We start from the raw sequence: 13,275 nt of genomic DNA, 5'->3' as shown, positions 1-13,275 counted from the left end.
CCCCCATCCCTCATCTGCCCCTCTCCAGGCAAGACCAGTTAGCCAGGGCAGTGTGAGGGTGAGACATGAACAATTCTCACGCTATGACACATAGAAAGAGACCTCACTGCCTCCTCAGAGGCTCAGGACTGACCTGGCCCAGCCAGAGGCCATCTCAAGCAGCCACTGTTTCTTGGGTAGAAGTAGGGAGTGGGGCTGGGGGGAACACCGGGGAAGGTCTCCAGTACTTAAGGAATTCTAGAGAAATAAGTACTAGAGCTCTATCCCTCCTCAGAGCCAGGATCCAGGTGCCTCCTGGTTGGGAAGCCTTTCTGCTCTGCCTGATCAGAAACAAGCTTCATGGGTTGACATGAGCTGGTCAGATAGGCCTTGGGGCAGCTCCTGTGAGAGGCGGCTGTCTAGCGGAGATGAATCACTGACAGCTTTGGCCAGCACTTCTGTCTTCTAGAGCGTGGAAGGAAGTCTGTGGAAGGTGGAGCGGCTGTCTCAAATGTAGCCAGAGTGGAGCAAGACAGCTGGGGACTGGCTCCTGCCTTTGGCACATGTGGGTGTGCTGGCAACAAATGAAATCAAATGGAATCATGAAATATATTCAATTAATCCAAAACAAGACAGAGGGGGAAAAAAAGGAACAAAGAACAGAAAGGCCAGACAGAAAAAAATAGAAAGATGATAGACTTAAAATCTAATTATATCAATAATCACATTAAATGCAAATGATCTAAATAATCCAGTTAAAGGGCAGAGATTATCCAATTGGATTTTAAAATAAACAAGATCCAACTATTTGCTGTCTACAGGAAATGACTTTTAAATATAAAGACACAAATAGCCTAAAAGTAAAAGGTTGGGTTGGTAAATATGCTCATGGTAATATAAAGAAAGCTGGAGTGGCTCGTATTAATATCAGACAGAGTAGATTGCAGAGCAAAGAATATTACCACGGAAAAAGAAGGTTACTTCATCATGAGAAGAGGTCAATTAATCAAGAGAACATAATAATCCTAAATGTTTATGTACTGAATAATGGAGCCTCAAGATTCAGCAAGATAAAACCATAAGGAGAAATGGCTAATTTGCAATTACAGTTGGACATTGCAATATTTTTCCCTCAATAACTGATAAAACAAGTAGAACACACGGTGTGCCTTAACAAATGTTAACCCCTGTTGTTATCAGTCACAATCCAATGTGATAAACCTTTGCCGAGCATTTCTGAGCAGACGCAGGACCCAGAATCCACGGAGAAGACTGCAGGTGTCCACAACAGGATGTGCTCCGGAGGCGCTCAGGGACAGACCCCGCCCCGGGACAGACCCCGCCCCCCAGGCTCCCCCGGCTTGCTTCTGGCTCCCCCGTGTGGTAGTTCTGGGTTCAGCACGGGGACTTTGGGCCCGCGGTTGGGGCAGGAGCGGCCAGGATTCTGGAAAGGCAGAGCCCTGGGTAGAGAGACGGTGGCGGGCCTGCGGGAGGGAGCACGGGGCCAGGAGCCAGGAAACTCAGCTCTCCACGCCAGCTGAATCACCACCGCACAGCGGCTGCAGGGGCTGACGGAGGTGATTCCAGCCGGGGCCCTGCTAAGGAGGGCTGGTGGGGGAGGGGGGGCGGGAGGGGAAGGGATGTGGCAGAAAGGCAGCAAGCCAGCACCCTGTGTGGCTGATCCACCCCGGAGCTTGGGAAGCCATCTGTCTGTCCCTTTGGTGGGTGGGGACAGGGTCTTGGTCTTTCCATCTATAGAGGGAGCAATACATAATTGGAAGTCTTGGAGCAAAAAAGTGCCCACCGACCACAAGGTCATAGAGCCCTGGTTTTAGGCCCAGGACAGTAGCCCATCTTTCTGGTAATTTGGAGAGTTGGCAGAGCCAGACCATGAAGGATTTCTGTGCTAGTCCAGATTTGGATTGATTTCGAGGGCCATGGGAAGCCACCACGGGTTTTCATCACAGGGGGGACAGGATGAACTCTCCAGTAGGGCCCTGGGAGGCACAGACACAGCCCCGGCATGCTACCTGGTGATACGTAGGCCTCGGTCTGCACTCGCTCTCACACACGTCTTCCCTGTGGAGCCTCATGACCACCCAGCACACCACCCACTTCTCAGAGGAGAAACCCAAGGCCCAGAGAACCAGGAGGCTTGCCCCGGCTCACGTATCAAGTATGCTGTCTACAGTCTGGATCAGAACCTAGTTCTTCTACCACCGAGAAGCTCTTTGCTTTCTTTAAGAAAATATTTATTGCTTAAAAAAAAAAAATTCTACCCTGGAAACAGATGAGAGCATCAGTTATTCCAACAGCACTGATGCAAACAGCAAAAGCTGGAAGTTGTTTAACTCTACCCCTTTGGACTCCTACCCACCCCCAAGGTGAAATCTTTTCTGTGGTTTGCCGGGTGGCGTCCAAGCCATCGCTTCGCACTAACACACACATACGTACATGTGCAAAATACAGATAGGCTTGTCCTGTCGGTACTGTGGGGTGACTTGTTTTCACTGCGCACTATTCCCCACAGTGCACACAGATCCAGCTCTCCTTCGATGAGTGCCTTAACATTGGCTCCAACGGCTGGACTTCTCTTTCCAGCTAGCCGGGCTCTCTCCGCTGCTCACAGCATCCTGTAGGCAGCGGCTGGACCCAGGGCCCTGGTCATCGAAGCACCCACGACCTAAGACACTAGCCTCCATTCGCAGCATTTCCCACTGACGGCACCTGCAAGGATTTTAGAGCCGTGCCTGGCCCAATAGACATGTGTGGAAGGAATCTGAGGCAGTCCTCAGAAACACATTGTTCTTTTCATTTTAGAGATTAAGTATTAATTGAATATGCGTCAGGAAAAAAAAAATCCTCCATATATCAAACCAGTGATTCGAGGGTTTTCAAAATTTTCTTTAACATGCGTTTTATTGAAGTTTAAGAAAATAAACCTATTTAAAGAGAAATGTTAAGTAAATAGTAGCACAGGGGGAACGTGGGTATGGCCAGGCTCCCAAGTGTGGAAAGTACCTGAGTGAGGTTTGGGAACCGCCGAGGGAGGGGCCGGGCTGTGCAGCCAGGAGTGGGGGATGCTGGCAACCAGGTGAAGGGGCAGGGGGAGGGGGAAGGAACCTGCAACCGGCAGCCGGCAGCCGGCAGCCCGCAGCCGGCTCAACCCCTGGCTGTAAGTGATTGGAGTGGAAGGAAGAGTGCTTGTGTTTTTTGCTTGTCCTCTGCACATCTGATGTACCGAGACTAGAGGCAGAGCTGCCAGGACCCCCACCCCCACCCCCCGGGCTGCCCTGGGTTCTGAGAATCAACAGTTGGGGCCAGGAACTCCCACTCCTGGGGGCCGCTTCCCAAAGGGCAATGAAAAGTGTGGACAAACTGGCAAACTCGAGGGCCACTGTGAGGGCACTGGGGAGGCCCTGAGGGCTTTTTTTTTTCCACCAGAGGAGCAACTTGAAGACCCCCTGAAGTACAAGGTCACTGGGATGTAAGTGCCCCATAAAGGAGCCATAGCCATGTCAGCAGCTTTTCGTGGTGTTCGGCCAGTGCCAACAATGTTCTCTAGCAATCAGGCTTCAGATGAAGAAGGGGTCTGGTGTGCACATAGAGATTTGCTAGGTCAATAATGGTGCCCAAGGAAAAAGTCGCATGTCACAGACCTTAGAAATCCCCAAGGAGAGACTCGAGAAGCACCAGTTTTGTGGTGGAGACAGCACAGGCAGCGGCCTTCCTCAGTTTCCCCGCTTTGGAAACTCACAGGGCCTTGTGAGTTTGCAGCCAGGGGCTCAGAGCCCATCTCTGCCCCTGCCCCACGCTCCCGCCCCCTCTCCCTCCCTCTGGGCCTCCCTCGGCCATGGCAGAGAGAAGGCAGCCAGAAGCTTGGGATTGCTCCTTTTCAAAGGTGGAGGCCAAAAACTTGTCTACGGGGTGATCTCAACCACGTTTTGAAAAATGTATGAATGTACGGGCAGAAAATACAAAAATATTAACAAACAGTCGTCTCCTCCGGATGGAGGAATATCTGGGATTTTTCTTTTCCTTAAAGAGTGGAGAGGAGAAAGGACATCAAGCCAAGACCGCCCAGCTGCTATATGCCCCCCACACTAGCTGAGCTCAGAGGGGGCCACAGCAAATCCCCCCAGGAAGATGGCACTGGCGCATGAAGCTAGCTCAGCCCAGTGTCAAGGTGAAAGAAAGCTCCATCCTGGTATTTAACTGAAAATCAAGTCAAAGCGGAAATCAGCACAAACAAGCTTTTGAGAAAAGGGGAGTGAGCCTGGAGCAGGGCCCAGGTTTTATTGATAGAAGGCTAGGTCCTGCCCTAGCTGTGCTGAAGCATGCAGTCAGGCCTGTCCAAGGCAAACATAACAGCCTGACCCAGCCGGCCAGGCACAAAGCCCACTCCAGGCCGTTCGCGGCTGGGGGCCGTTCGACACCCACGGGGGACTCTGGGATCCTTCCAGGTGGTTCTATATGGCTCCTTATATGGGTCAGTGGTGGATCTACTCTAGACACAGCCTTGATTCAGCTTGCCAGAGGGTTCTGAGGTTGAGTCCTCTTCCCAACAGAGGAAAAGGGGCCACTCTGCTTCCAAATACTCAGACTTGGAAGCCCGTTTGCTGTTGACATCCCAAGCGGAGGCGAGGTATAGAGCAAACTCCAGGGCCTGCCCTGGGGCCTTCCACCCACCCCACCTGGGGCCTGGCTAACCGGCTCCAGGAAAGGGTCTCTCAACCTCCAGGCTGTTGATGTTTTGGGCCAGATAATTCTTTGTTGCGGGCCTGTCCCATGTCATGGAGGGCATTCAGCAGTATCCCTGGCCTCCCCCACTGGATGCCAGAGGCATCACTCCAGTTGTGACAACGAAAAATGTCTCCAGAAATTGATTTTTAGGAAATTCTGCTGTACGGTGTACTATGTAACCTCCCTCCTCCGTCTTGTAAGGAAAACCTTCAGCAAAATTCTGCATCATTCACCAGGGTTTGGGAGGTCAGATTTGTCTCTCTTTCCTCCTCAGCCCTCGTGGGGCGAGGCCCTGCCAAGAGGCCCAGCTACCTTCAGGCTACACTATAAAAAGTTACTATTCCAAAGTGTGTGGAGGGTGCACAGAATTTTTAAGATACGGATCTTAGAATCGATTCAATCTCTTTCTTATAAAAACATACATCATATTTGCTTTCTAGCAATGCTTCCTAGTGGGAGAGAAAGGGGTGGGGGGAACCGCAAGAAGGCTGATGACACCCAAAGGCACATCAGGTGACTACTGTGGACGGCTAGTCTCGGGCGTTGGGGCCGACTTGGGATTTCCCAGGGCCACTGGCATTCTCTTCAGGAAATAACCAGTCATTCAGCACCTATATTGTCTGTCACAGCACCCTGAGCTTTGCTTATTTGTTTAAAAATCTCATTCCCCTGCTCTGCAGCAAGCACAGGGAGGCCAGGGGCCATGTCTGTTCCCCTCATCACTAAGTCTTTGGCATTCCTGGGCCTGGCACATGGTCAACCTTTAAAACATAGTTGCTAAATGAATAAATGAATGATATCTGGGGACACACCTTACTTCCTTGACCAGCAACCATGGACTCATACATTAAGGATCAGATCAAATGTCACCTCCTCTGGGAAGCCTTGCCAGATTTCTCCCAACAGAAACAAGTGCCTCCTGTATTCAAAACACTTGATTCATACTTTTACTACAAATGCATCACGGTATATACCATTTGGTTGTATTCTGCCTCCCCTGCCAGAATGTAAGCTCTCTGTGGAGAAGAACTGGGATGTATCATTTGTGATCCCCACTCTCACCAGTGCTCGGCACCCAGGGGATACTCAATAAATGCTTGTTCAATGCCAGAATCAAAAAACGTTCTCCTGCCTCCATTCCAAATCCTACACATCAAAGTTTGGACACATCCTGGTTCAAGTGCCTGGGCAAAACCCAGAACCAGGAGCTACTCTGGGCATCAATTCCCTGGTTCTTTAACACAAGGAAAGAATATCTATGGGCCTTCTGAAGTTGAATCTAGATTGGCTGCCTGATTGGCAGTGGGGATGATATGCTTGAGGAGTCCACCCAACATCCCCGCTGCCCCAGGGCTGTCAGTCTTCAAAGGACCTTTGGGAGCCTTCTCTCCTTCCTGCCCTCAACTATACCCACACTTCTGGCTGGGAACCCCAGGCCGAAGGAGATCCTGTGCTTGGAGAGACCTAATGAGGACTTCTGACTATCCGCCCACTTCTCTGTGTTGCTGTTTCCATTCCATTTTCCCATTCCCTTGAAAAGGGGTGTGTCTGGCCAGAAGGGGACAGCATCCACCATGTGTGGAATATTCATGCCACCTCCCACTGACCAGAGCTCATGGGCAAAGAAAGTGGAGCTGAGGATACCAGCAGAAGCCGTTCCCACGCTGGTCCTTGAGCTTTGCTGCCTACCTGGCTGAAGATCGGGGGGAGGGTGCTTTCTGGAGACGGTCTGTCCTGGGATGCGCCTTCCTCCTGCCGACCGCAGTCCAGCTGGATCAGGTTACGGCACTCCGGGTGGCAGGTGAATTTACAGTCTGCAGTGGAAGAACCACAGGGGGGGGGGTAGGAGTCAGGCAGGATCCTGTCCACTTCCACCCAGAGAAACACCCCGGAGACTGTGTTTAGCTCCAGGAAGGAAGAACGTGCAGGAGAGACGCGGAGAGTGGGAGAACAGCTCGATGCCACCAGGGACGGTGAGAGTGAGCTCGTGTTTTACACGTTGGCAAACTGTTTTCACCTCCATTATCTTGTGTGACCTTGCAATCATTTTGTTGCCACTTCAAAGGCAGGGAATTGGGGTCTAGGGACCTTAGGGACTTTCTCAAGGTCAGATCATCTGACTTTAGGCTGGTGCTCTTTCTACTAATTTACATTAATCACCGGGGGTGATGGATCCCTGGAGAAAGACCGCTTTTCTGGGCCTCATTGTGCCCATCTGTAAAATACAGGTAATAGCTTCCCTGCCCGGTGCACAGGGAGGTTTATAGTTCCAGGGGAGAACAGGTCTTAACAAATAAAAGTGCCTCTAGGGACAGAGGCATTATCATCCACAGGAAGGGCTGCTACCTGTCTCTGACCCTGCCCCAGCTAGAAATGTGGAGGTGGCTTCTCTAAGCTGCTGGAAGGGCCTACAGACAACATCCCACAGCAGGTGCCCCATGGGAAAGCATACGTTTCATAGACAACGTTCATTTCCATGGAGGCAGGACTTAATCTCCAGGGCTGAAGAGAGCCTTGGCACTACTCTGGAGGCAGGGAGACCAAGGCTCAGAGGGGTAAAGCGAGTTGCCCAATGACACACAGCTCCATGGCAGAGGCCTTCACGGGAGGCAGCGAAGCTCGGCCAGGCAAGGGAGAGAACGTACTACGGACGGCGGGAGTGAAGCGAAGGCTGGCAGCAAAAGAAATCCGTGCCAGGCCATCAGCAGGCAAAATGCTCAGATTTGTCCAGGTTTGAGGTGGGGTTCCCTCAGAGAGCTTCCTGGCCAGCTGGGGTCACCCGTCCTGGAGGTGCCACAGCTGAGCTGGAAGACCCACCGGGTAGGGTGCGGCTGCCTCCTGAGAGGACCGGCTTCCTGGGCAACCAGGTGTGCCCGGACGAGCTGGTGTGGGTAGGGTTGGTGGCAGGGGACACGACAGCCCGCACTTGTTTGGATGACCTGGGGACAAGGGGGCCACTTTTGGCTGATAAGAGCTCAGGGTGCTGACGCTCTTTTCCTTCCTTGTAACAAGCTCCAAAAACCAAACACATTTGGACTCTTCTTTTGAAAGCTGCTGTAACACACTCCATTCCATCCCAGGGGTGGGTCTCCTCTTCTCCCACTCTTTTGGGGAGTTTTGGTGGGAGACCTTTACTCACTCCAGCTGCCCTCTTCCTTTATACCCCCAAAGGTGAGCACCGGGGCCACATTCCTCACACAGGTTTTCCCACGAATGTCTGCCCGGAAGCACTCTCACAAACGCGGGGACACACAGAGATTCCAGAACCCCACAGCCATCTGACTCAATGGCCTGACGCTCTTGGCCACCTTTCTAGGATGGCATTTAGGAGCTCTCCGTCTTATCACCCTCATGCCCAAAGGCCACCAATGTGTCCTCCTTCAGACCCCCACCCTTGTTTAGGCCTTCCTGGCTCTCCTCCATAGAAGCCTTCCCTCACCTGGGGACGGAATGGTGAAGCCATTGTCTGAGGTCTGCACCCCACACCTCCAAGTGCCCACATGCATTTCTGCCCCCCCCCCCGCCGCCACCAGTAGGAGATCTCTGCCTGGCACAAGGATAGCCTCACGTCTAGTGGGGTGAACGGTACAGGAGGATATGCGGGCCAAGCTTCGCTTGCCCGCAGTGCCCAGAAGTGCTAGGGCTTTGATAAGGCAGTACGGGGGCCAGAGCCCATACAGAGGAGTATTGTTCCAGGACTCCGGTCCTTGGACACACCTGTACAGCCTCTGGCAGAGTGCTGAGCGATGAAGAATGCCCCAGGGATGCCAAGTGGAAACAAGGAAGAGAAGGAAGGACTAGAAGCTCTAACTTTACAGCAAGCAAGAGCTGCCCCCAACTCACAAATGGAAAAGCGTCTCGAGACAGGAGGAGGTCTTCCAGTCTCTCCTTTGAACTCCTGGTCCCACTGACACAGGCTCTGTATGTCCCTCTGTGCATCCAATTCTCTCATGTTCTGTCTGTCTCTCTGCTCTGTCTCTCTGATACACACAAACACAGACACACCCCCTGAAAACAGCACCAAAACCTCAGAAACTTTTTTTTTTTACAGTCCCGATGCTGAGCTGTACAGAACTAGGGAACAGAAGACTCCAGGAAGAGTATTTGGGGATTTCATAAAAAGCACATTTGAGCTCCAATGACTTTGTTCCATCAGACCGTGTAATCACAGAAGCACAAAACCACCGAAGCACGTCTTGATACTTCCAGGCCCCGGAGATGCTAAGCCCAGGGCTTTTCGACCGGCAGACATGAACCAGAGCCCCCATGCCCTTCTCGGAACACAGAAGCAAGCCCCGCCAGCCACAGCCAGTAGCCTGCAGGCCCGATGTGCTCCTTGTGGAGAGATCCACGGAGATTCCAAAGTCGGGTCGCGTTCCCCTGGGGTCCGGTGGGTGACCCCTGCAGGCCATCTTTCCCTCAAGACAGCTCATCATGGGGTGCCGCCCAGCCAACTCCTCGGTGCCATCGCCCTCCACAGCCTTCAGCTGGTGCTCAATCCGGACACGCAAAGGGAGGGGCCCCTGGCTGGCACAGGGCCACATAGGCCCCCTGGAACGGCTCAGCCTTCCCTGAACAGCCGGCACCACCATCTTTGGCAACAACTCCCATGTCTTGCACACAAACCTCCCCACGCCTCAGGGTGAGGAGGAGTAAGACAGGACCTCTGGGGAAGTCAGGCTACCTGGGCAGACAGGACACACATGTGAAAAGATAACGGGTAAGACAGCACAGAGCAGGGCCTGACTGTCCAACAGTTCCAGGAAGCCTGCCTGTTCAGGGGACAGAGACCCCTGCCAGCCACAGCAGTCAGGGAAGTTTTCTCAGTGAAGGAGGCTCTGGGGAGCTTGAAGAACGGACCAGATCCCAGAAGACTCCTATCCCCGCATCGTGGGGCCAAGAGGGGGCAGGGAGCTCTGACACCACAAAATAGATAGTCTGAGGATCTCCCCAAGCAGAGGGAGCAGAGATCAGGGAGCAACATTCCTAGGTTCTAATCGAAGTATCTTAGGGAGAACTGGCATTTCTTGACCTTAGTGTTGTCATCTATAAAATAGAATTATTATCCCTTCCTTCCGGTCCCTTCCAGCTCTAACCTCTGGCCCCTTCCCTGGGGGATATTTTGAGGAGAATAACTGTGCCTCCAGGTCCTGGAAGAGGGGCCTGTGGAAACAGAGGGGCGAACCGTAAGGAGAAATGGTGGAGACAAATCATAAGAGGGGTCCTTCTCCAAGGAGGGACCCCTGAGCCAGGATGGAGAGGGAGTTGTTGGGGCCCACGCTCACCACCCAGACTGCATTCGTTTCCCAGTTCTTGTAACAAAGTACCATGAACTAGTGGCTTAAAACAGAGATTTATTTGGGTTTGGAAAGCTGCGAGTCTGATAAGGAAACGTCAGGCCCTTTCACCCCAGAGTTGCATACAAGACCCTAAGATAACGTGGAGCTCTCTACTTAACTCCCTCTGAGGCCAAGGCATGGGGTGAGGGCGGAGGCTGGCACCCGGGATAACAGCCGGGTTTGCAGCGAGCCCACAAGCCCCCCTCACAGTCACTCTGGGGTCAGTGAAGAACAGCTTCTCGACCTGTATGGCCAAAGCCACTTCTGAGGCCCACGGGGGAAGCATGACAGCCTCTGAATCTAGGAGCCCCGTGACCATTCTCTGGGCACCCCAGGCCTACTTGGAGAAGGTCAACCTCAGAACGAACCTTTCTACCTGCCCCTTTCTGCCTTCAGGGCCCCGGCCTATACTGTGGTGTAGTGGCAAGAGAATGGACTTAGAGGTAGACCTGGCCTTCAGTCATACTCAACCAGCTCCATGACCTTGGGTAAGTTACTGAACTTCTCTGGGCATTAATCTCAACTCTACAAGGGGAACGAGCCAGCTCATAGGGCTACCATGAGGATTTAGTGGGGTTCTTGACGCAGAGCACTGCATAGGGGGCCCTCGGTCAACGTTCCGCCCCCTCACCCAGCACTGTCCTGCCAGGCAGACGCCTCGCCCCACTAAGCTCCTGGTGGGTGATCTGTAATCTCGCCAACCTGCCTCCAGCCAGTCATTTCAAAGCAACACACAAGTGGCTTTTAGTTTTAAAATAATTTTGTTCTGAGACAGTACAAACAAAAACAAAAACAAAAACAAAAGGGCACTGGAAAAATACAGTGTTAACATAAGTTAACCTAACATAAAAAGCAGAAGTCAGGGCTGTCCTGGTCCCCCAGAGCAAGTCAGTGGGGAAAGTCTCCAGTATCAGGGGTCCCTTCTCAGACCTCCTCAGGACACTTCAAGGGTCCCCCATTCTTGCACTGGGAGTCACTCCACACAAGCCTCTGGGCTGGACCAACTGTGACCACTCAGAGACCACCCAGATGGCCTCCAACACTACTGCACCTGTCTGTCCTGCTCCCCCACCTGCAGTCCCCCACCCCACACACACCCTTACCCTGCAGCCTCAAGCCTGCCTGCTGCCCTGGCCAGGAGCGCCCCTCCCCATGTCGCCCCAAGATTTCCCCTTAGACCGCAGGCCCTCTTTCAAAGGACCCACAGGTTAATGGACCCTCAGCAACACTGCCCCCCAAGTCTCCAGCCGTGCTCTGGGCCCTGCTCAGTGTTTGAGAGGACCAGACACTATTAAACATTCAGAAAGGGCTTGGTACGAACTAGATAAGTGACCAGAGTAAGGGGGGTGCTCTGCCTTTTGCCAAAGTGGAGAGGCCACAGTGTGAGCGCTGAACTGATCCCAGGCTAGTGTCCCCTGTGCCTCGGTTTCCTCTCTGTGAAGTGGCGGTGATAGCAGTATCTGCCTCGCAGGGTTGCCAAGAGAACTCAATGAGGTACTTAGGTGAAAGAATTCAATATATATTAACTATTCTTATTAACTGGCCCAAACCCAAGATCTCACCAGTGGCCACAGCATCAGGCATTCTCATTCCAGAAGCCTGTCTGTGCAAATCCTGTCCGGGCCCACTGACCTTCCTCCAGACCTCCACTGAATCCTGAGGCAAAAGGTCCCGAAGCATCCTCAGACCTTCGCTGAACCCCTATTCTCCAGCAAGGGAGGCCCCAGGGCTCGGCTCCCTGCATAAGTGAGGTGCCAGGTGGACATGGAGCCAGCCTGGTGAGGGGCCACCCTGCCCTACCTCAGAGAGGCGCCTCTGTCCACCCCTGGATGGCTCCCTTCCCTTCCTTCCTCCCCACACCCCTCCAATACTTGAACTTCGAAAATCTTGCTCAGGTTTTAAAAAAGAAAATTGTTAACCAAGTTGATACTGTCCAGGATGAAAGAGGAATTGGGTAAATGAGAAGGTTCTTACCTAATTGATGATACTAATTTCCTACAGTAATTCATCCTGAGCGTATATTTATTTGTATTTAAATATCTCTTCACTAAAACGTTCATCCCATGGTTGTTTATGACAACACACTACTAGAAATACCCCATATCCACCTACAGGGGCCAGCTACAGTTATGATAGTTTTAAAAATATATACTATTTAGCCATTATAGATAAAGTAGGTTGATATCGGTGAACATGGAAAGACGTCCACAAACATATCATTGAACAAAAAAGGTTTTGTCCTATGGTCCTAATTATATTAAAATACACACGTGTCTATACACATTGTTCAGAGAGCCACCTGGAAGTAAGATGACATGCTTGCTCGGAGGGATGGAATTTCAAGTGTTTTACCTTTCTGCATAGTTGCTAAGTTTTTACAATGAACATATATTCTTTGTTAATGGGGAAAATGCCACAAAAAAGGAACAAAGAAAACTCATGTGCCCACCTATGTGCACGCCAGATGCTTAAATACGTGATCTCACAAAATCAGTTCTACGTGGTAGGACACGTTGCTTTCCCTAGTTTTAAAAATAGACTTTATTTTTTGGAGCCGTTTTAAGTTTGACACAAAATTGAGCGTAAGTATTCAGAGACTTTCCGTAGACTTCTCACCACCCCCTCGCCAAAATCCACTATGAGCAGCCCCCACCAGAGTGGCACATTTGTTCAACTGCTGTGGGCACATCGTTACCCAGAGCTCTAGCTTCCCTTAGGGGTCAGTGTGGTGGCATACCTCGATGAGTTTGGCAAGTGTGTAATAATATGGATCCATAATTATATTATTGTCCGGAGTAGCTTCATTGCCCTAAAAATCCTCTGTGCTCCACCTGTCCATCCCTCCCACTCCCTCACACCTGCCAACCACTGATCTTTTCACTGTTTCTGTAGCTTTGCCTTTTCCAGAATGTCATCTAGTTGGAACCATACGATACGGAGCCTTTTTGGATCGGCTTCTTTCACTTAGTCACGTGCATTTGAAGTTCCTCCATGTCTTCTCATGGCTTGACAGCTCATTTAGTGCTGAAGAACATTCCATCGTGTGGCTGGACCACTAGCTTCTCTGTCCATTTTCCCCCACCGAAGGACATTTTGGTTGCTTCCCGGTTTTGGCAATTACGAGTAACGCTGTTATAAACGTCGTCCACCTGCGGGTTTTTGTGTGGACGCAGGTTTCCAGATCCTTCGGTCTACTCCAAGTTTAGGGATGAGG

At 51.7% G+C, this 13,275-nt stretch overlaps 1 protein-coding gene across 1 annotated transcript in view; it reads right to left on the bottom strand.

Annotated features, from left to right (window-relative positions):
- The window catches only part of RASSF5 (Ras association domain family member 5), a 65,787-nt gene that overhangs the window by 34,830 nt on the left and 17,682 nt on the right, over positions 1–13,275 (bottom strand). The window contains exon 2 of the mRNA XM_026480470.4: positions 6,412–6,536. Within this exon, the coding sequence (XP_026336255.1) occupies positions 6,412–6,536 (125 nt within the window). The remainder of the gene's footprint in view (positions 1–6,411; positions 6,537–13,275) is intronic.

The sequence above is a fragment of the Ursus arctos genome, unplaced genomic scaffold (assembly GCF_023065955.2).
Source record: "Ursus arctos isolate Adak ecotype North America unplaced genomic scaffold, UrsArc2.0 scaffold_2, whole genome shotgun sequence".
NCBI classification, from domain to species: Eukaryota; Metazoa; Chordata; class Mammalia; order Carnivora; family Ursidae; genus Ursus; species Ursus arctos.
This window is presented reverse-complemented; position numbering and strand designations above follow the sequence as displayed.